Below are 22956 nucleotides of genomic sequence, written 5' to 3'. Positions count from 1 at the left end.
GCAAAAGGTATATTCCTTATTATTGTTCGGTAAGAAATGACCAGCAGGATGATTTCAGACAGGCCTGGAGAGACTTACATGAACTGATGCTGAGTGAAATGAGCAGGAGATCATTATATACTTCAGCAACAATACTATATGATGATCAATTCTAATGATTGTGGCATCTCCAGCAATGAGTTGAACCAAATCAGTTCCTATAGAGCAGTAATGAATTGAACCAGCTACACCCAGCGAAAGAACTCTGGGAGATGACTATGAACCATTACATAGAATTCCGAATCCCTATATTTTTGTCCACCTGCATTTTTGATTTCTTTCACAGGCTAATAGTACACTATTTCAAAGTCCGATTCTTTTTGTACAGCAAAATAACTGTTAGGACACGTATACTTATATTGTATTTAATTTATATTTTAACATATTTAACATGCATTGGTCAACCTACCATGGCGGGGAGGAGATGAGGGGAAGGAGGGGGAAAATTGGAACAAAAGGTTTGGTAATTGTCAATGCTGTAAAATTACCATGCATATAACTGCATATTTTTTTTACAAAATAGGTATATTCCTCATGAAAAAACCCAGGTTAATGGCCAATCTAGTCCTTAACCTCTTGCTCTCACGTTCAAGGAGGCTATCTTTGGGATCCTCCTTTCTTCCCTCCCCTTTCCCCCAGACTCCCAGCACCAAGTCCCAGCTCCCTTTTTTTTTCTCCCCTCCTCCTTATCTCTCCAGGTAGAGGTTGAGGAGACAGAGTGTGGAGAACTGGAGGCAGAAAGGAAAGCAGTCGAGTAGCCAGCGGGAGAAGAAATGGAGATTGGAGAGCGGCCAGAGAAGGGGTAAGGAGTCGCCGAGGAAGAAGGCGGCGGAGAAGAGTGTTCCTGAGGGCTGCCCACAAAAGACAGAGGAAGAGGCAGAAGCTTTGATAACTCAGCGGACGCTCTCGGTAAAGGAACAGGCGCCACAGCTGCAGGTAGGCAAATGTGAAGAGGGAAGCATATAACAACGTATGCAGGATGCTCAGCGCAAGATGCACCGAACCAGAGACAACAGAGGCAGCTGCTTTTCTTTTGCTTTCCTCGACTGTACTGCTAGCCATTGTCGTCCCCTCGCCAGCTGCAAAAGCGTCTGGGGAACTCTTGACATGCCCTCGTGAAAGGAGGAAGGAAAGAAAAGACCTAACTTGAATCTCTTACAGTGAGGGAGGGAGGTGGAGGTGGGCGGGGAAGGAGGAGGAGAAGAATTTCCTTGTCACACCCCTCCCGCTTCAGCCTTCGGGAATTATAACATCAAGATCCCTAATCCTCTGCGGAGTCTCCGAAGCTTCAGGCTTCCGGGGGTGAGAGTGGGAATTAGAATTTGGGCTCCTTCCTTCTGTGGTTCTACAGTTACAGGAAAAAAAAAAAAAACAAAAACCAAAAAACCAACCAACCAACCAAAGAAACAAAAAAACCCTAAAAACAAAAATAATCAGCTGAGGAGCTAGAGCGTTTAAGGAGTTCTTTCCGTAACCTAGGCAGGTCAGGATAGGCTCAGATGAGCACGCCTCCAGCGAGCAGTTAGTGGAAAGGATTGTGGGACTATCGCAGGAAAGCCACAGCTCGTGATTGGGTAGTGGCTGTCTTCCTCTTATGTAGCAAATTAGGTTAGTGTCAGCTCCTGCTCATTTCGTGGGAAGAATCCTTCGCCGTTTGTCACCTATGGGCTGCTCCAGGCTTGCCTTCTTTTGTCTCCATTGGCTTCAGGAAAATTGCGTACATAGCTTGAGGAAAGAGCAAAGCCTTGGAGAGGTAAGTTGCTTTTTCTTTTACTAGTTGAGGGTGGAGAGGTCCTCAGGTAGGCGTGGCTTAGGCTCCGGCCCTTGGTCTAAAGGAGACTGTCGGACTTGTGTGACGTAAACCACTATTTATTGGAGGATTTATCCTATAGCCCTGGTTTGCGTCCATTGCCACTGCTTTCTGCTTCTTCAGAAACTGCAGCCTCTTTCCCACGAGTGTAAATAGCCTGAGCCACAGACAGTGCCCAGGGATACCAGGCTGGTGAGTCTTGGTGGTTTGTACGGTTTTATTTATTTATTTGTTTGTTTATTATTCGGAGACTGTGCTGACTCGTGTCCCTCAGTTTTTTATCCTTACCCTCAATTCGTTGAGCCACTGAACTTGCAGGTGGTGGTGGAAAGAGGCGAAGGCCTAAAAAACATTTTTTTGGGGGGGAGTATAGGGCTTTTTGGCAGTCAGGTAATCCATGGATCTCCTTTCAGAATGTTTTTAAATGCACAAAATAGAACACATGGAGTGACAAAGGAAATCAATATATATCGAAATTCTTATCAAAATATTTCTTGAAAAAAGTTCACAGACCGCAGATTAAGAACTTCTGCTCTAACCTGTGGTGTAGCATTTGACAAATAAAGTAGATAGATTACCTTTTGTAGTTAGATATTTCTTTCACTCTTCCAGGGAAGTTTGCTCCGGGGGTGAGGATTGGGAAGGAAACTAGGGAAAGTTTCAGAGTTAAGGCTTGGTTGATAAAGTACAAGTCCACCAATCCCTGATTTGCAAGGTATCCACTTTAGAGAAGGGGAATGGGAAGGAAGTCAAGTGGACTCCAGGACCAGGAAATTGGGAACCTCTCAAGTCTCTTTACTACCAACTCTGTGCTTAAGGACAATTTAATCAGAGAAGAGGAATTTGAATGTAGGTTTGTAGAAGTGGTGGTACCTGGAAAGAGGATTTGGGAAGATGGCCTAAGAATGGTTAAAAAGAAGGCACATAGACAAAAGAGAAGCAAAGATGAGAATATCAGTGACTGCTTTGTTAAAGACATTGAGGGCACACTAGTAGTTTGATTTTGATACAAGATTTTATGAGTTAATAGGAACTCTGAAATATTTTGATATGTGTACCTCTTGTTTACACTGATGTGTAAGTTCGTGGAAGTCAGGACTATTAAATTTTTGTCTTTGTCTCTGTTTTTCATAGTCTTTAGTATATATGCTTGTTGATTGTGATGAATGGCCATCCCTTTTAAAGACCTTTACTGAAAGAAGGGCAAAAAAATCGAGAAACTCTCTTTGATCTTTTTTAAGAGTAGTTTTAGACGATTTTTCCATGTGTAAATTGTTACTTAAAAATTAAGATATGAAAGATGAAGGTTTCTACCAAATTTTGATTTTCAAAAATCTAATGTGCAACCAAAATCACTCATTTTGCCTATTCAATTTTACCTATATTACTCATGCATAATGAGGCATATGACAAAAAGAGACAACAATATGAAATTCATTTTTTACCCCTCCCAAGAACATTATGTTTTTATTGTTAAAATATATTTCATTGCTATTTATCTATCCATCATCTATCTTTCCTTGTGGTTTTATTAGAAAGTTGACATTCCATCTATTCATTTAGAGTAGCAACAATTTGTAATATAGTCATATACTTGTTACCTGAGGCACAGAGATGCTATTATTTCTCCATGGTCACACTTTTTTTCAGAGGTAGAAATGGAATTCAGGTCTTATAATGTCTACACAAAATTGCCTCATCACTCTACAGATACATTGTGTAAAATATTTTACTCATTTGTTGATGGTTTGCCATTAAGAAATATGTAGGTTTCTGTATAGATTGTGAATTAAATGCAAAATTAAAATTTTCCATTTTATTCTGTGCTTTTTCTGCAGATCTATAGATATATTAGAGCACATTTCAGGCACTGCCATAGGTGCTGGAAATACAAATGCAAGAAATGAGATAATTTCTATCCTCAAGGTTCTGCTAAGGTGATACAGTGTGTTCAAAAATAAATAAATATAAGACATAAAGTAATTTGGATAGAGGGAAGATGAACACTTGGTGAAATTAGTTAAGACCTCTTGCAGATTGTAGCACTTGAGCTGAATCTTGAAGAAACCTAGAGATTCCAAGAGGCCAGAGGTAAGGAATAACATTCCAGCTATGAGAGAAAGCCTGTACAAAAACATGGAAGTGAGAGATGAAATGTTATGTATGAGGGAAAACAATTTGGGAAGCTAGAAAAATAATCATGAAAAGATGGTCTGGAGCCAAGTTATAAAGGATTTTAAATGCCAAATAGTGGAATCTATTCTTTGTTCTAGAGACAGCAGAAGGCTTCTGGAGCAAGGGAATAGTATAGTTAGGCTTAAGTTTTAGGAGTATAACCTTTGACAGCTTTGTAGAAAGTGAATCACAATGGGAAAGGGTTGACCAGTCAGGAGAATATTACAATTCTCCAGTTTGGAGGTGTCAGGGAAATTTTGTTCTTATACTTCTGGAAGATTCTTGAATTAGAAGGGATTTCAGACTGTGTCCAACTTCTTAACCTGAACAAGAATCCTATTATATAACTTTGCTTTATTCTGTGTTCCTATAGTTTTTCCTTTCTGCTCCCTGAAAATGATCTTTTTCTTCTCATATTTTCCTAAAACAATTTGACTAGTTTTATCCATTGTCACCTTGCTAACTAAAGGAAATTGGTTTTTATCTTTTTTGATAGAGATGTTAGATTGTGTCTTGTTCTTTGTTCTCTTTAAAAATTCTCTGCTAAAGGAAATATTTGAATATTTAAATTTACAAAATTCCTGTTATTTTAGATGATTACTAACATTTTGTGGTGATACATTTCCAAGGGAAAGTTGAAAATATTCCTTTTATATATGTGTGAATATTATTGGATTTACACTGTGAATGATTTCTTTTTTTAAAAAAGTAATAGCATTTAATTTTTTTCCAATTACATGTAAAGACAATTTTTAGCTTCATTTTAAAAAAATAGCTTTTTTATTTTCAAAATATATGCAAAGATAGTTTTAAACGTTCATCCTTATTAAATAAAATAAAATTTATTATAAAAAAAAAAAAAAAAAAAAAAAACGTTCATCCTTGCAAATCTTGTTACAAATTTTTATCTGGAGGGAGCTTCCTTCTCCTCCTCCCCTCGACAGCAAGTAACCAATATATGTTAAACATGTGCAGTTCTTCTATACATATTTCCACATTAATCACATTAATCCTCTCTTCCTCCCTCCCTCCCTCCCTTCCTCCCTTCCTTCCACGATTAGGGTTAAGTAACTTGTCCAGAGTCACACAGGTAAGATATATTAATATATTAAGTGTATGAGGTCAAATTTGAATTCAGGTCCTCCTGACTTTAGAATCAGCACTCTATCCACTGCATCATTTGGCTGCCCCTCTGATCATTTCTTATAGAATAATAATATTCCATAATATTCATATATCTTAACTTATTCAGTCATTCTCCAGCTGATGGGCATTTATCCACTTAGTTTTCAATTTCTTGCCACTACAAAAAAGGCTAAAGGACCTTATTTTGTACAGAATTATATATCAAATAACAGGCAGATGTCTTATTTTCTAAGTTATTTAAAATATAGAAAGGACTATAATTCTGGGCTAAACAGCTCTGATCTTAAATACATGCATTTAATTATAGTATCTCAGATGTATTCCAGCCTTAATCCATGGGATAATATTACATTGTTTATGTATCTTTGTTCCACAAACTTTAAAAAAAATGTTATCTAATTTTTCTCATATTATTTATAAAGAATAACCTATTTCAGGATTTTAAGCTTATGAGAATGTAAACCTTATCAGGCAGATGACAAGCTCAGGTATTAATTTATTTAGTTGTTTGGGATATGGAATGACTATACATTCAGATTAAAAACAGCAAGATCTTATACATATTGTGCTAATGTTTTTTACTGACCCACTTACTCATATCATAGGAATTTGCAATAAAAGGAAAAAGAAAGTACATGATTATAATAGCATCATACCTTGATGACTCAACACTTATATAGCAGGATATAGCATTCTTAGTTCTCTGATTTCAGATAAGATTCATAGTTCACAATCAGCTTTGCGGTAACAATTCCAAGCCATAACCAGAATTAGGAATAAGCATGTGAAAACATTCCTGTTTAAAAGGAAGTTCACTATGGTAAAATATGCCAAGATTATCCTTTTGTTTTTTTTCCCAGATACAGACCTTAACCTGAAATAGTTCAGGATCACATTCTCGCTGAGAGCTTGTGGCATTTTTCTGGAATGGTGAATTAACTAACAATATTTTATCAGACAACTAGGCCTGAATCTAAAACTAAAAATGATACCAATTACAGTCCCAGGAACTTTTACTAATCATATCTTAGGATTGAATGCAGTTATTTTTCATCTCATAGAGTTATAATGCGCAATAAAAAGTTCAAGACTCAAATATACTTGGGAGATTTCACTTAGATTAGAGATTTTCACTTGTTTTTCTTCTCTTCAGTTTAAACTCTTTCTGGTATAAAGATTCATCTTTAGAATAATTTTTGTACTACACACAAATTTGTAAAGTCTCAGCAAGCCGATTTCATTGCTTAGGAACTCCATAATCCAAACAAGTTCATTTCTAAGGGCTGAAGACCTCAACCATCCAGATGGTTTCCAGAAACCTGGTAGGTTGCAAAATAAGTGGAATGGACAGGAACCCTAGAGAAGGAGCTGAACCTGGTAACCCTGCTTGTTCACCTCATCTACTGTAAGAAACTTTTTTGAATAAACAGAACTAATCTAAATAAGACTTTTTTTTACCTCATTCTCTCCTTTCACCCACAATTATTATCAAATTTAGGTTTTAACATTATGACAATAACCTTAAGTAATTTAATTAACACTCTTATGCTTTCATAAGTGATAGCCTAATAGTTTTAGTTATAACTTCCTCTTAATTACAGACAAAGGTAGAAATATCCAGTTTCCTAAATGGCAGTTATAAAACAGGGTTTTAACTTGTTTTAATTTAACTTAACTTATTTTAAAGAATTTTCTGTTGTCTTTTATTTTCTTTCAGTCCATATTTCAAATTATAAAAATCAAATTATAAATTGATACAAAAATTTACCAGTTTGCACAATGTAAAAAAAATTGAGAAGAATGACAACCAAAAATAATATTATATATTTGAAACTTGAAATGAGTTCATTGCCATTCAGGTGACAAATCAGGTGAATGCATTCTGAGATTACATGAAAAATCATTCAATTCATTTTTATTGACATTTTATTGACAATATTGATTGATATACTACTGATCACATCTTTTAACTCCATATAGAGTTTTTTGGTATGGAGTAATTACATATAATTAAGGCAATAATAATACCAATTAATATTTATATAGTGTTTGCCCTTTGCCAGGCATTTAACAGATTACCACTTTATGCACAATGTACTTTATGTAATCATATGAAGTAGACTTAAATTCTCTTTAAAATTTTTACTATACAGTGATGTTAAACAAAACTAATGAGCTATTAAAAATAAGGTGCATGTGTTGACTATTAATATGCTTATAATATTTAAACTGTTGAATTATTCATATTTCTATTATTTGCTAGCTAAGAAGTGGAGGCACCAAAGATCCCTTAAGCACTTAAAAAATCTTTTAACAACTTACAAAACTTGATCTCTTCAAGTAATAGTCAGACCCTGGTATATTATTACAAAAGTTACTTTCATAAACAAGTTCCTCTTGTATGGGTAAGGAGCAAGACATTCCTTGAGATTCAAATATATCAATCTATGATAAGATGAATAGAAATTTCATATGATTTATAGCAAGATTTCAGAGTGCACATATCAATTAAAAAAGTTATATTTACATTGATTAGTATTTAATTTTAACCTATATTATTCCTTAAAGATCAAAGTAGACATTCTAATCAGTCATTACCTTTTGGTTGTATCCCAATACATACAAAAAATTTGTGTGAAGTACAAACTGTGAAACTTTTATTGACAGAGCCCCCAAATATGTCTCTCTATAATCAATAAAATGATCTTCTCTAATTGTAGAATAATAAAGCAGTCCTTCCATGGGGGTGGGATGGGAGTAGGATGATGGAATGAAGTAGACCACAACTTAGCAGTGCTGAAAATCTCTTGCTAGCTTATATTTTAGATCTACAAATCAAGTTAAAATGACTGTTTCCTTCAAGCACATAAATACTTGTAGGTTTCAGGGCCATATACCTATAAATATTGATCCTCAACAGTTCACACAGAGGGAATGAAACTATCTTTGGATACTTTATTATCCATGAGGAATACATGCATAGGCAAAAAGAAATAACAATCAGTAACTCTAAACTTTTGTATTTCCAATTATATGTCTTATATATCTTATTTTCTTTAATCAGTAGGATACATAGAAGAATAAGGGCACTTAATGCATCTTGGACATGGAACCAAAAAAATTATAAGAATTTTCTGAAATATTTTTCCTTTGCTTTACAGGATTCAAGCTTTCTTTGGAGAAAACTCAATGAAAAAAGACTTGTTTAAGATAAATTTTGAGATTAAGAATTTATAAAGGAGTATGACCATTGCCTATATAAGAGACAAAAAAAAAGTAAGTATGTAAAATTGGGAAAACACAGCAAATAAGTATTGTTTGAGAACATAGAAGAAAAAGCATTCAGTGTGTTCTGGATACAGTGATGTCATAAATTAATACAGAATGGTAAATACATTTTAAAAACTAGTTTTATATATTATTTTTGTATATACTTTTGGAAATTCAGCTGTGATCAGGTTGATTTTGTATGTACTTTTCTATACAAAGTGTGTTCAATGTTTTTTGAATATTTAACTTTTTAACTTTCTAGAATAAGATTTGAAATTTCTAGTATAATGCCAGTTGAAAAAATTGATCATGTAATTGATCATGTATTGAACTTATTCCTTTAATAATACTTCCAAAAAATTTTAGTGATTATATCAAAGAAGTATTTTCCTGATATGTGTACTTTAGATCTGTTATAAGCTCCAGAATCCATGGTATTAAGAAACAAGTGTTGTGTTAGGCCATATTGATAACTGGAAAAGCCACATCAAAAAGAAGATATTAAAATTATTATGGGACTAAAACAAGTTTAAAGGATACAAAAATAATCCGATATTTTATTTTTTTTTTCAGATTCTGCTTCATTTACATCTCTAGCTGATGATGTCTTCCAGATTAAACATATGGATATACAGTATCTCTTTTATCTTGATATGTGTGTTTTATAAGTCTATAGCAATTAATAAAAATACTCTGATGGAACTGAGTCTTCAGGAATATTTCAGCATTTTGCAGACAGGAAAAACCTCCCTAGTTTATTTTAGTCAAGATGGTAAGTATTTTTTTTAAAGCGCAATTTGTTTTCATGATACTTCTTTTAACAGTTTAAACAAATAGTAGGGAAGCCTTATTACTACAACAATTAATAGAAAACATTAAAATTCTACTGCATTGTAATGAAAACATTTAGAAATTTTATACTATGGTTTCTAAAAAGCTATATGGTAATTTATTTTCATACTTTTTAAACATGTTAATGTTTGAAAAAGATTCCATTTAGAATTTTTTCATTAATATTTTTTGCATGTGCTCTATTTTGGCAGCACTATTAAGTATGCTTTTCTTTCTGTAGAATAGACTTAATGGTATTAATAGTATTTCCGAATACTGTTCTTTATATTATTGATGAAGTCAGTTCTTATTTTTATTGAATTTAAATTGATATTTGCTTGTAATTGCAGTGCAGTGAAAAAATTGGTAAAAATTCATTTTTAAAAGTACTACCTGTGAATAATCTGGTGTACCAATTTTTTAGAGGGCTGATGACTTTTGTCAAGTGATAAGTTGATATATTTTTGGCTCTCTCTCTTTTTATTTCATCAGAATCTGAGTCTGAATGCTCATTGTGGCTGTGAGGAAATTCTGGTTTGCATAATGAGAAATAGCATGACATTTGACTGAAATGCTGGGAGTCAGGAGGTCTGGGTCTGAATCTTTCCTGAGATACTTACCAAGCCATATGATCAGTCACTGGATATTTTAGTCACCCTCTCTTAGCTTCAGTTTCTTCTTCTGTAAGATGAAGATAATATGTTTAACTATACAAGGTTAAAGACTGATATAAATCAAAATAGTTGTTCTTCAAATTGTTTCTTCCTTAGCTGTTCCATGCTTTGAAATATGTTTTACTAAATCAGAACTGCTTGAGTACAAGTCCAGTCATAAACTTTCCATGTGTCCTTCAATTATCAGTTTAATTAAGTTTGATATAGAATAATTACCAGGGAGTTGGCCACAGGATGGTGATCTTTTTCATCCACAACAACCTATTAAAAAAGTGTACTAAAGATTGGTTGTTGGTGTAGTGAGTTTTCAATACTAAGCCAAAGATTTTTGAAATGAAAAAATAATAACTTAAACATGATATGAATTTGCAAAGGACTTTGTGTATTCTTTGCTGGGTCAACAGGTATAATTTTTGTCCTTACCTGTAAGGCTCTGTATTTGGATTATTTCTCTTGGATTTCTAAAATTAACTTTCAATAGATAAATAATATTAGAAAATGTGTTTATATCTTTGAGTTTCTCTAGATATTACTGTATTTCTTGAAGAATTGAGAAAAGCAGCTGAACCTCTTCATAATTATGGGATTGCAGTTGTGAAGGTAAAATAATATTTTTATTATGTGATCACTGATATTTTATGCTTTTCTGTTGTGTTACAATTGAAATTCTAAAGGTATTTTGATAATTATTGTTTTTCATAATACTCTCTAGAATATGAAAACACACTTTCCTCCATATTTCAGAAAACAAAAGAAAAGACAAAGTTGCATATCAAAATTTCCATGTTGTGTCTAATGAAAACTGTGCAGTTTTAAATAGGTCTCTGATAATTTTATCTCTTAATTAGTTTTGGTTTTACATTTTATGTGGGACAGTAACCTTTCCCTAAATTGAAGTCAGAGACTTTCAAGGAAAGAGATAAAAAGAAATTTATTACAATCTCACGAGAAAGGGCAACTCCTTACTGCTGTGAGGTTAGCAGAGAATACATAGCACAAATCACAAAACACAAAATTATATAGAGTCTAACATGGAATCGCTTTTCCTTCCTACTCTCCCTCCAACCCCCCCAACCCTTCCAGGCCTTTTTCCCATTGTGATTTCAGGATCACTGGTTAAACACAGAAGTCTACCCTAGACACAAGGAACAAAGAAGTTAATAATTCTAGCCAGTGACACACTCTTTAGAAACTTAATGCTGATGAGGCAAAAAGGAATGTCTGCCTAAGCTAACAGCTGTGCTAACTGTATATATCCCCTTGTTCATTCTAATCTTTTTCCTTTCACCCTGTCCCTCTTCAAAAGTATTTTGATTCTGACCAGCCTGTCCTCCTTCTATCACTCTCCTCCTTTTCCTATCCCCTTTCCCTTCTATTTTTCTGTAAGGTAAGATAGATTTCTATATTTATATTGACTATGTATGTTGTTTCCTCTTTGAATCAATTCTGATGAGAGTAAGATTTACTCACTTCTGTTCTACTCCCTCATTCTCCTTCCTTTTGTAAAAGCTTTTTCTGGCCTCTTTTCTGGTAGATAATTTACACCATTCCATTTTTCTTTCTTTTTCTCCTGGTACATTACTCTCTCAAACCTTGATTTTATTTTATTTTTTCATATTATTCCTTCACATTCAGCTCAAATCTGAACCTCTGTCTATATATACTCCTTTTAATTGTCATAATAATGAGAAAGTTCTTATGAGTTACAAGTATCATCTTTCCATGTAGAAATGTAAACAGATAAACCTTCTTAGTCCCTTTTTATTTCCCTTTCCTGATTACCCCTTTGTACTTCTCCTGTGGCTTGTATTTGAAAACCAGATTTTCTATTCAACTCAGGTTTTCCCAGCATGAATGTCCTTTATTTCATTGAGTCCTAAAAATTTTCCCCTGAAGGATTATACTTGTTTTTGCTAGGTAGGTAATTCTTGGTTGTAATCCCAGCTCCATTGCTCTCTAGAATATCATATTCCAAGCCTTCTGATCCTTTAATGTAGAAGCTGCTATGTCTTATGCTATTCTGACTGTACTCCATTATACTTGAATTATTTCTTTCTCAATGCTTATAGTATTTTCTCCTTGACCTGGAAGTTATGAAGTTGGCTGTAATATTCTTGGGAGTTTTCATCTTGGGATCTCTTTTGGGAGTTGGTTAGTAGATTCTTTCATTTCTGTTTTACCCTCTGGTTCTAGACTATCAGGACAGTTTTCCTTGGTAATTTCTTGAGAGATTGTTTAGGCCCTTTTTTAGATCATAATTTCCAGATAGACCAATAGTTTTTTTTAAATAGCTTTTTATTTACAAAACATATGCATGGTTAATTTTTCAACATTAACCCTTACAAAACCTGGTGTTCCAAATTTTCCCCTTCTTCCCTTTACCCCCTCCCCTAGATGGCAGGTAGTCCAAAACATGTTAAATATGTTAAAGTATATATTAAATCCAATATATATTTATACAGTTATCTTGCTGCACAAGAAAAATCGGATCTAGAAAGAGAGAAAAAAACCTGAGAAGAAAAACAAAAATGCAAGCAAACAATAACAGAAAGAGTGAAAATGCTATGTATAATCCACACTCATTTCCCATAGTTCTCTCTCTGGAGTATAGTTGACTCTCTTCATTACTGAACAATTGGAACTGGTTTGAATCATCTCATTGTTGAAGAGAACCCGTGTCTATCAGAATTGAATGTCATATAATCATGTTGTTGCGGTGTATAATGATCTTCTGGTTCTGCTCATTTCACTTAGCATCAACTCATGTAAATTTCTCCAGGTTTCTGAAATCATCCTGTTGGTCATTTCTTACAGAACAATAATATCCATAACATTCGTATACCACAATTTATTCAGCCATTCTCCAATTGATGGGCATCCATTCAATTTCCAGTTTCTGGCCACTTCAAAGAGGGCTGCCACTAACATTCTTGCACATACTGGTCCCTTTCCCTTCTTTAAGATCTCTTTGGGATATAAGCCCAGTAGTAACACTGCTGGGTCAAAGGATATGCATAGTTTGATAACTTTTTGAGTATGTTCCAAGTTGCTCTCCAGAATGGATGGATCTATTCATAATTCCACCAACAATGTATTGGTGTCCCTGTTTTCCCACATCCCCTCCAACATTCATCATTATCTTTTCATGTCATCTTAGCCAATCTGAGAGATGTGTAGTGGTATCTCAGAGTTGTCTTAATTTACATTTCTCTGATCAGTAGTGATTTGGAGCACTTTTTCATATGTCTAGAAATAGTTTCAATTTCTTCATCTGAAAATTTTCTGTTCATATCCTTTGACCATTTATCAATTGGAGAATGGCTTGATTTCTTATAAATTTGAGTGAGTTCTCTATATATTTTGGAAATGAGGCCTTTATCAGAACCTTTGAATGTTTTCCCAGTTTATTGCTTCCCTTCTAATCTTGTCTGCATTAGTTTTGTTTGTACACAAACTTTTTAACTTAATATAATCAAAATCTATTTTGTGATCAATAATGATCTCTAGTTCTTATTTGGTCACAAATTCCTTCCTCCTTCACAGTAGACCAATAGTTTTAAAATGATTTCTCTTGCATCTATTTTCCAGGTCAGTTGTTTTTCCAATGAGGTATTTCACTTTTTTCCCCTATTTTTTTTTCATTTTTTGTTTTTGTTTTTGTTTATTTCTCTTTAAGTCATTAGCTTCCATTTGCTCAATTCTAATTTTTAAGGAATTATTTTCCTCAGTGAGCTTTTATATTTCTTTCCCCATTTGGCTAATTTTACTTCTTAAAGGCATTCTCCTCATTAGCTTTTTGTATTTTCTTTTGCATCACTCTCATTGCTTTTCCCAAATTTTCCTCTCTCTTACTTGATTTTCAGAATCCCTTTTGCCTGAGCCCAATTGTTATTTTTCTTGGAGGCTTTAAATGTAAGAGTTTTGACTTAGTTATCATCTCCTGAATATGTATTTTGATCTTTCTTGTCACCATAGTAACTTTCTGTGGTTAGAATCTTTTTCTGTTGTTTGCTCATTTTCACAGTCTATTACTTGGCTTTTAACTCTTTTTTAAAATAGGGCTCTATTTCCAGGTTGGAGGCCCAGTATTCCAGGCTTCAAGGGTTTTGTGCAGTTGTCAGAGATCCTTCTCGGGATCTGAATCTGAATATAGTCAAAGCAACAGAATTCTGCCACAGTGTCACCAAAGAGATCTCCTGCAGTTGCCTTCTGATCAGCTGTTCTGACCCCCCTGTCTCTGTGCTGAGATCCCCGGAAGTTGCTGGTGCTGCTCTGGTTGCTGTTGCTACTATGGTCCCTATTATTACTGCAATCACTATTGCTATGGCAGCAACTCAATATTGTTGATTCAGTGGCTCCCAAAGCCTGATCCCAGGCTGAGACTCCCCTCACATCCTAAAACACTAAACTTTTCTTGCTGAGTTATCCTTGGTTTCTGTGAGCTAGTCTGGAGATTGCTACTACTACACTAACTTAGAGGCCTCACAACTTGTCCCTGATTTCCCGGGGCTGGGTTGTGCTAGCATTGTCTGCATCACGATTGTGCTCCAGACCTACTATAATGAAACAGATCCCCTTCTGCTGACCTTCCTGCTTTGTGCTGGAAGTGAGTTCTATTCTCTAAACTTTGGTAGGAGCCATTATTTAAAGGTATTTGGAGGAGAACTCTGCCATCTTGGCTTCATTCCCTCTAAGCCAAAGCAGCAAGAATAAAGGATATAACTGGGAGAGACAAATTGGCAATTACTGGTTTGGTAGGAAAATAAAAAGAAACAAATATCTCAAGTGCCATATTAGAGCAAATTGTCTAGGGGTTTTGGACATAGAGGGTAGAATTCAAACCAGTAGAATTCATAGGACACCTATAAAGAGAAACTCTTTAACTTCTCAAGAAATGTATTTCTGAAGTTCCAGACTTTTAGTATCAAAAATAAATTCTTGTAAACTGTGGAGAATTGTTTTATATTTCAAGAAACTTGCTTCTTTGAGAAAAGGAGTTATTATTTCTTGTCTTTGTTTACTTAGTGCTTGTCTTGAATTTGATAAAAACATAATGATTGGTGATTGAAGAAGAATGAATTCTAATTGCATATTGCTATTCAATGAAGACAAAAATAAAAGATGAGGCATAGCTGAAATGTGTTAAAAAATAAAGAAAAGTTTCTATTGTAGCTCAGTATTACTTATCTTGAAAAGCTAAGCATATTATTATATTAAAAGAAAATGGGCCAGAAAATTGAGTTCTTTCCTAGTGATAAATTCAGAACTGTATGGGAGTTTGATATGGCATTGGCCATTTGAAACTTCAGCAAGGTAATCTAGAAGGGTCTATTTAGTCTAACTTTCTTATTTTAAATATTAGTAATCTTAGTCCCAAAGAGATTAATTGACCTTCCTTAGGAAACAGGTAGCAAATTCAGCTTTTATGATTAGAGTCATTGCTATTTGCACCATAACATGTTACTGAAAAAACCTCAGAGTTGGGAATTTGAAGACAGAATCTCTTAAAAATGAGCTCCATAAAATAAAAAGCTTCAGTTTTTCTACCTATTACTGCACTGTGATAAAGTTTGAAATGGATATATTTAAGAAATGCAAATAACACCTGAGAAATGAGAATCTAACTAACCATTTTCTGGTTTGGGCAGAAGGTGAATAATATAATTGCATTTATAAAATCCTCAACCAATTTTTAGAACTTTTTATTAGAACATGCTCTAAGTCTGTAAATTCCTTTAGAATTATTTACATTTGACATATATAATCATCTGATCTTATTACTTTCTCAAAATTTTCCACTGAAATTAATTCCCCCCTTATGAGGATGAATACATAGGTAATTATTCTTTATAGACAATTTCTGTGCTATGTGTTAATGACTACACAAATGAATTTACTTAAGAGATGCTTATTTTACTCCCTTTATAACAAAAGACCTAGGATAGAATGTGTAAATATATTAAATAATTAATCCTAAGTTACAGAGTACAAATATACAGAGAATAGTATATATTGATTGACTTGTCTATAGTAAAACATGCTTTCTTGTTAGCTATGTGTAAATGAATTATTTTACATGCACTTACACACACATACATAAATACAGGATCACTGCTATTAAATATTCTCTAAGCAATGAGGTCAAGATAACTCTTGTAGCTTGCTTGCATTTCAAATCATGCTCTATATACAGATTTATTTCAGGAACCTAATTTAACACATAGATATATAATTACTAACTAGCAGATAACAAGCCCAAATACTTAAATGCTTAATTATTTAGGGCATGGGAGTGACTATAATTTTACATTGAAAATGGTCAAGACCTTCCTTAAATACTTATATCCTTTTAAAGTAACTTAGCAATGTTCCAGTATCAATCTGTTAAATAATAGAATAAGCATTATGTTTATATTTCTACTGATCACCTTCCTAATTATATAAATATTCTATAAAAGAGAAAAATAGGCTCATGCTTATTATAATTGCATCAAAATTGGCCTTCAAGGTCTATGCCTAATGGCACAATGTGGTAGGAAAAAGCATACTTAGTTCTGTTTGATTTTAGGTAAGAGTGATGTGACAGCATATCACAGCCAGGCTCAAAGATAATCAGGTGAGAAAGGTTTCTCCAAAAAAAAGAAACTATATTGTTATTGTTGGTCCTTCATTCTTTTTAAAATTATTAAAAAAATTTTTTATTTACAAGTCATGCATGAATAATTTTTTCAGTACTGACCTTTGCAAAACCCTTCTTCCCTATGCCCCCTCCCCTAGATGGCAGGTAGACCAATACATATTAAATATGTTAAAGTATATGTTAAATGCAATATATGTATATATATTTATACAGTTATCTTGCTGTACAAGAAAAATTGGATTTAGAAATAAGGTAAAAATAATCTGAGAAGGAAAACAAAAATGCAAGCAAACAACTGTGATGACCGCATATTTAAAATCAACCGGAGTCAGGAATTCAGGTTAAAGGAAACATCTTCAATCTTTATTCTTTTTGAGGTGAAGAAGGATTGTGATAGCAATATGGGCAGCTGTGACAGGAAGCTAGCTAGCAGAGGTGAAGGGGGATTGCAGGTGAAAAGGGGATCGGAGGTGAAGGGCTGTGATAGCAAAGTGAGCAGCCATGGCAAAACGCCAGCCAGCAGTCTCTCTTTCCCCTTCCCTTTCTATTCCCCTGCCTCCACCCACTAAAAAAGTCATTTCCTCTACACACATCAAACTTGCACAAAGAGTGGGCGGGGGCCATTCTTTCTCCAAGCATATATATTAATAGAGTATGGTCCAATTACTATTTAACCTCATGTGCTTGGGACCTCAGTGCATCAACTCAAGCCTCAGCCCATTACAAGAGTGTTCCTTCGTTCATTTTTTTTTTTTTTAATAATTATAACTTTTTATCGACAGAACCCATGCCAGGGTAATTTTTTACAACATTGGTCCTTCATTCTTAAAGAAGACCATGACATCAGAAAGGTGATGCCATGACATGCAAGTGAATTGGATTTAAGTGAGGGGGTGCTGTGTGAGGTCACCTACATCACTTTTCCCTCCAGAGTCACCTGGGTCCAATGGCAAGATATTGCAATCCTTCAGAGGTCTTTCCCTTCAACTGTGACCAAGGCCCCTATTCCTTTGTGTCTACAATTGCTTTTCATTTCCCTGTAACTGTGTATAGGCAATGAACTACCAGATCCTATACTTAGTGCCAGTAAATGGTCCTCTATAATTTCTTTTGGACCCTGTTTTTTCTCTGGGCAGAGAGCTTCAGATGCTGCTGTTGCTACTGTTGGAGCCTCTGAAACTTACAGCTTGGTGCTGCCACTGTGTGTCCTCCATCCTGGCTGTCATAGACTTTTCCTGCCTATTTTCTTGGGCTAGAAAAATATCTCACCTCAGCCTTTTGTTAGCTATGATGCTTCAAATTTGCTTTGTTATCTTATTTTAAAGTTGGTAAATCATTGGGATAATTTGACTTTCTTGATGTTTTTATTCTAACCATCTTGGCATCTCCTCTGTTGTTATTTTCAGTCTCTTTCGTGTTTCTTCCCTTCTGTCTACAAGAGTACCCGTGTTTCCCCAACCTTAAAAATCCCTTACTTGATCCTTTTAACTTACTATCATTAAGAGATCCCCTTGTTCAGGCCAGATCTGATTCTGGGGGTGTGCAGTGATGTGAGAAAGAAAAGACACCAATAGAGAGGAATTGGGGCACACAGTCTGGACTGGCTGCTCCCCAGGAAGCATACAGTTTGGTGAAATTTCATGAGACCATAGTTTGGCAGCTAACAGCAGATTTCATAGATGCCATTACAGTCAGTGTAGCACACCCATTTGATGATGTCATGATCAATATATTTCATTTTGGGTTCAAATACCTTTAAGTATTGCATCTTAGGTCAGAGAGTTCAAATGGTACCTCAGAATTCAGGGAAATGAAAGACTGGGCCCACTTTTTGTTGTTGGTTAGCAGCAGCTCAGTCTCTACATTGAGCTGTGATTTCTTCATTCCTGCCATGTGCTTCATCTTTCACATGATGCCATGATCACTGGCCTTCGACTTGGCTTTTTCCTTCATAAAAATCTCTTGAACCCCACTGGTGTTCAGCTTTGTTGGCTTCTGGACCTCAATTTTCTGAGCTAAAAAGGAAGGCTTGAAGTTGGACTTGATTATTTTGACCTCCAGTTTGCTCTATCCCACTTTTTGCACCAGGAGGATCACACAAAAAGGAAGGATGATGTCCTTGGAACTACTTCATAAGTTCAAGCTCTCCATCAGGTAAAACTGAGGTTTCATTTAGAGTCAAATTTGCTGAACTATATACACTAGTGGAAGGTGGTCATTTATGATGATGGACTACTTCCCCCCTTGCCCTATAACCTTTACCATAGTTGCTCACATTTTTTCCCTTGGTACTCACTTCTTTTTAGGTTTTTGGAATACTACTCTCTTCTGGTTCTTTCTTACCTATCTTAGTCTCTTTTGTTGGATCTTCAACAGATCATACTTTCTAACTATAGGTATAATTAAGATCTGTGTTGGGAGAGGTAATTTCTTAATCAGTAGTTTCCTATGCAAATCACAAATATAAATCATATTACTCTTCATTTACTATTTATATTTACAGAAAAGCTTACAAATGTAATTCTGAGTATTAAACCTAAATATGAAAAGATTGTTATTTTGTTAAAAGTAGAATAAAGCCATGGATGAACAGCAACCAAAAAAGTAACAAAAATTTCCTTCATACAATAGGTCCAGTGAAAGTCAAAGAGAAGAAATTGAAATCTACCATGTGCTAGTCACCTTAATAGAAGTTTAATTAGTATTAAATTAGGCAACAATTAAAACTGATAAATTTAAATGAAATAACTGGGGAAACTAAATTATGTTTAAAGGCATCTTGGATGATAAATAACTCAATTAAATTCTTTAGAAGAAAAAACTTAGGTGAATTACAAGCAAATAAAGTCAAACATTTTAATTTTTCTAAGAATTGGATAAAACCATTTGAAAACTAAGGATGAAAATGTAATCCTGAATTTAGAGGAAGATAATCATAGAGAAAAGATCCTAGTAGAGTGGGGTCTTAGAAAAACTTGTGGGAAGGTGAAATTTGAACTGAGTCTTGAAGAAAGATAAGGAAACTAATAGGTAGAAGTGAGAAGAGAGAACATTCCAGGAAGGAAGGACAATAAGTGCAAGTCACGGAGACAAGAACTGGAGTATCATGTGTGAGAAACACCACTCAAGGTAACTTCCTTAGAGAAGGATCTGAATGTACAAGGAAGGGACCTGGTTGTAAAAGGCTTTAAATGCCAAATAGAGAATCTTATATTTGATCATGGAAGTAACAAGGAAGTAATCAATAATATTTATTGATTAGGCCCTGCCTCAATGTGGGAAAAACTCATACTTGCTTGGACAAGCTAGTAGTCATTAACTACAATTTTGCAATTACATGGAAGACCACAGAGCCTTACTGTATGTATGCTTCTCTACTACATTCCAACTTTTGTATTGTTTGTTCTTGATAGATTTCACACATAGAAAATAAAGTTGGTGTTTCCTTTATGAATAGACAGACCAAATTCCTGTGACTGATTACAGATCTCTTCTGGGAAACTCAGTAGTATTCTAGAGCTTGTTGAAATCAGTACAATGTCATCACTTGACAGGAGCATCTTGGAAGACATCACCATTCATAGGGAATCTTATCTTCACTCTTAACTCTTTATTACATGTGCCTGTTAACACTGATATGATTATATCTCCTTGTATGCCCTACCTCATATTTACTATCAAAAAGTCATTGAATAGGGTTAATTCTATTATTATATTCTCTTTTTTTATTCTCTTTATTTATGAATGAGAAACACTTTGTGGAAAATAAACTGTAAGAAAAATTATTCCACCTAATCAAGTGCTTTTGTAATGAACAAATTTAATCTTATACTAAATGCATCTTTCAGTTAACTCTGAAATGGTAAATATATTGTCCATTTTTAAATATCAGTTGTGAAACTCTTTCAGTTATGAAACTGTGCCATACTGTCATCAAGTATACTTTTGATTCTTACATAGATATCTCAGAAACTTTTTTTGTTGTTATTGAGGAAATTGGGGTTAAGTGACTTGCTCAGGATCACATACTTAGGAAGTATTATGTGTCTGAATTCTGATTTGAACTCAGGTCCTCCTGACTTCAGGGCTGGCATTCTATCCACTGTATCATCTAGCTGCCCCTCATAAACATTTTTTAAATAACTGACAGAACAGATATATAGGTGGATTGATGTTTATTGTCACCTTTTTTGTGGTATTAATAAGGTCTTATGTGTTTCATGCTGTTGGTATTTCTTCCTCCTTAATACACCTTATACTTCAGTCCTTCAATATTTTCAGTTATTTTGCTTCTGGCATAGATTTCTTGTCCTTATATTTGATTCAGTCCAACTACTTTTCCCCTATTTGTTCTCCATAATGCCATTTCTATCCTCTCCATAAGTACATATAGTACTATGATAATCATCAAGTGTGGTATATTATTCTTGATGGAGAAAACAATATTCAAGTGATTTTGTCAGATATTTTCTATTTTTTCATTTGTTGATAGTCTTTTGATTTTCAACCTTGAATGCCCTTCTCATGATTTTGTTTTAGTTGGATATTTTGCCAACTCATCTTCAGAACTGGTAGACCATTGTTCAGCTTTGCTTGATGAGAAGATACTGATAATACACATACTTGTTTATCATTCTTTATCATATATTCTAACTCATTATGACCTTTGCAAGCCATTTCTCTTTGTTTGGCAGATATGGCAGATGTTTCCTAAAGCTTTATAATCTCTTTCTTTCTTTCTTGTAGCAGTTAATTAGTGCCATTGTCATTTTGTTATACACTTACTATTTTTTATTTTCACTTTCAAAATTTAAATATTATAAATAAACTATAATTTACATATCCCTATCTTTTTATTACTATTCTTTTTAATTTTTAAAAATTAATTCTGAACTTTGTTCTTGATAATTTTATGGACTCCTTGTAAACTGCTAAGTCAGTAATCAAGTCAGAAGTAAGTCTTTTCCTGTCTGTTAAAATATAATTTATTTTATTCTCTTTGATGTTATCTGGTACTTGACATATTTAGCACCTGCTGTTTTTTTTTTTTTTCTTAAAGAAAGTATTTGTGATATAGAGGCATAGACTTGGATAATCTACAACCAAGACTTCTTTGACTTCTCTCATTTCTTTCTTTCTTTCTTTCTTTCTTTTTTTTTTTTTTTAAAACAATACCTTTCCATATTCATTTATTCCAGGTTTTATATTGAAGTATTCAAATCCCTCACTGTCCCTGCCAGGGTCAGTATATGTTGATTTCATTTGGAAGGCCAAATCATATTCTTTGTAGAATATTTCTACTATTTTATCTTTAGCAATCAGTGTTGGTAAATAAGCCATAATTATTTTCATGATAGATATTTTGCAACTATCATTAATCTTGAAAAATACGTGACCAATATCCAATGAAGTAATGTTACTTATTGGGTCTGGGTGTATTTAACTTTTCCAAGAAGTAATTGTGAGCCATCTTTTTATTTAACTGCAGTTTTCTTATTTCTTTTGGTTTCATATATAATAACAGTGTCAAGATTTATATGGTTGACGTCTTTCAGCAATATGAACTCAGTCATAGTCATTGAACAAGAATCTCAAAGAATTGCATCGAACTGAAGTTTATTTGTGGTTCAAAAATGATGTAAACCTTTGTTAAGTATAATATACAATTAAAAAAAAACAACAAGCTACATGTAGCAAGTTTACATTTTTGATTTGGGTTATGGGATTATTTGAGTTTTATTTGAAACCCTCTTTTTATTTCTTATGTGTATATTAGATTGTATTTATTAATGGAGACTAAATTCATAAGGAAAATTTAAAACTAAAAGAAAAATATCCAGCTTTCTTCATTCTTTCTTATGTTTGATTTTGCAGTGTCCTGAACTTTTGAATTTTTCAGATTTCCTTTACTCTTATCTATTTATTTGAAGCTTTGACACTGAATTTGTGGTGTGACATTATCCAAACCAGTAAATCACCTGGAACTTGTTTGTAAAATGAGAGAATTGGACTAAATAATCCCAAACCTTACTTCTAACTCTGTTATTCCCAAATAAAAAAGAAACGTTAACTGTCTTTTCTTTTTTACTTCTTTCTGAGCATTTTGAAATATTCAGTTCATTTTAATAACTGATGTTGAGAGTACAAAAGCAAAAACTTTATGGCTGCTGCTTTTCATAAATTTATATTTTAGTCAGAAGACAGGAAGGAAAACAATGTATATGAAATACATACAAAATAAATTCAGAGAACTATGGGGGGAGGGAATGATAGCTATTGGTGGAATCAGAAAAGGCCCCATATAAAACTTTTGAGTTCAACTTTGAAAGGAGCTGGGAGTTCTCAGAGGCAAACTTGAAAACATGGGGAAG

The 22956-nt window shown here is 33.9% G+C and overlaps 2 protein-coding genes across 4 annotated transcripts in view; one reads left to right on the top strand and one right to left on the bottom strand.

Annotated features, from left to right (window-relative positions):
- Window positions 1-393: 393 nt before the first annotated feature.
- On the bottom strand, window positions 394-1120 carry GPR137C (G protein-coupled receptor 137C). Its single transcript, XM_051977951.1, is given in 2 exon segments — window positions 394-882; window positions 884-1120. Coding segments are annotated over 2 exon segments (375 nt in total). The 5' UTR covers window positions 1102-1120; the 3' UTR covers window positions 394-725.
- Window positions 1121-1675: 555 nt separating this feature from the next.
- TXNDC16 (thioredoxin domain containing 16) overlaps window positions 1676-22956 on the top strand; it is a 117210-nt gene continuing 95929 nt past the window's right edge. The window contains exons 1-4 of one of the 3 annotated variants that reach the window (XM_051977947.1): window positions 1676-1792; window positions 8332-8446; window positions 9014-9212; window positions 10472-10545. In XM_051977947.1, coding sequence (XP_051833907.1) covers window positions 9041-9212; window positions 10472-10545 — 246 coding nt within the window. In that variant the 5' untranslated portion in view covers window positions 1676-1792; window positions 8332-8446; window positions 9014-9040. Of the gene's footprint in view, window positions 1793-1929; window positions 2042-8331; window positions 8447-9013; window positions 9213-10462; window positions 10546-22956 lie in introns of those variants that run through there. The other 2 variants (XM_051977945.1, XM_051977946.1) reach the window with 2 other exon arrangements.

Source organism: Antechinus flavipes, chromosome 2 (genome assembly GCF_016432865.1).
Source record: "Antechinus flavipes isolate AdamAnt ecotype Samford, QLD, Australia chromosome 2, AdamAnt_v2, whole genome shotgun sequence".
Taxonomy (NCBI): Eukaryota; Metazoa; Chordata; class Mammalia; order Dasyuromorphia; family Dasyuridae; genus Antechinus; species Antechinus flavipes.
The sequence above is the reverse complement of the archived record's forward strand: the minus strand, read 5'-3'. Positions and strand labels throughout refer to the sequence as shown.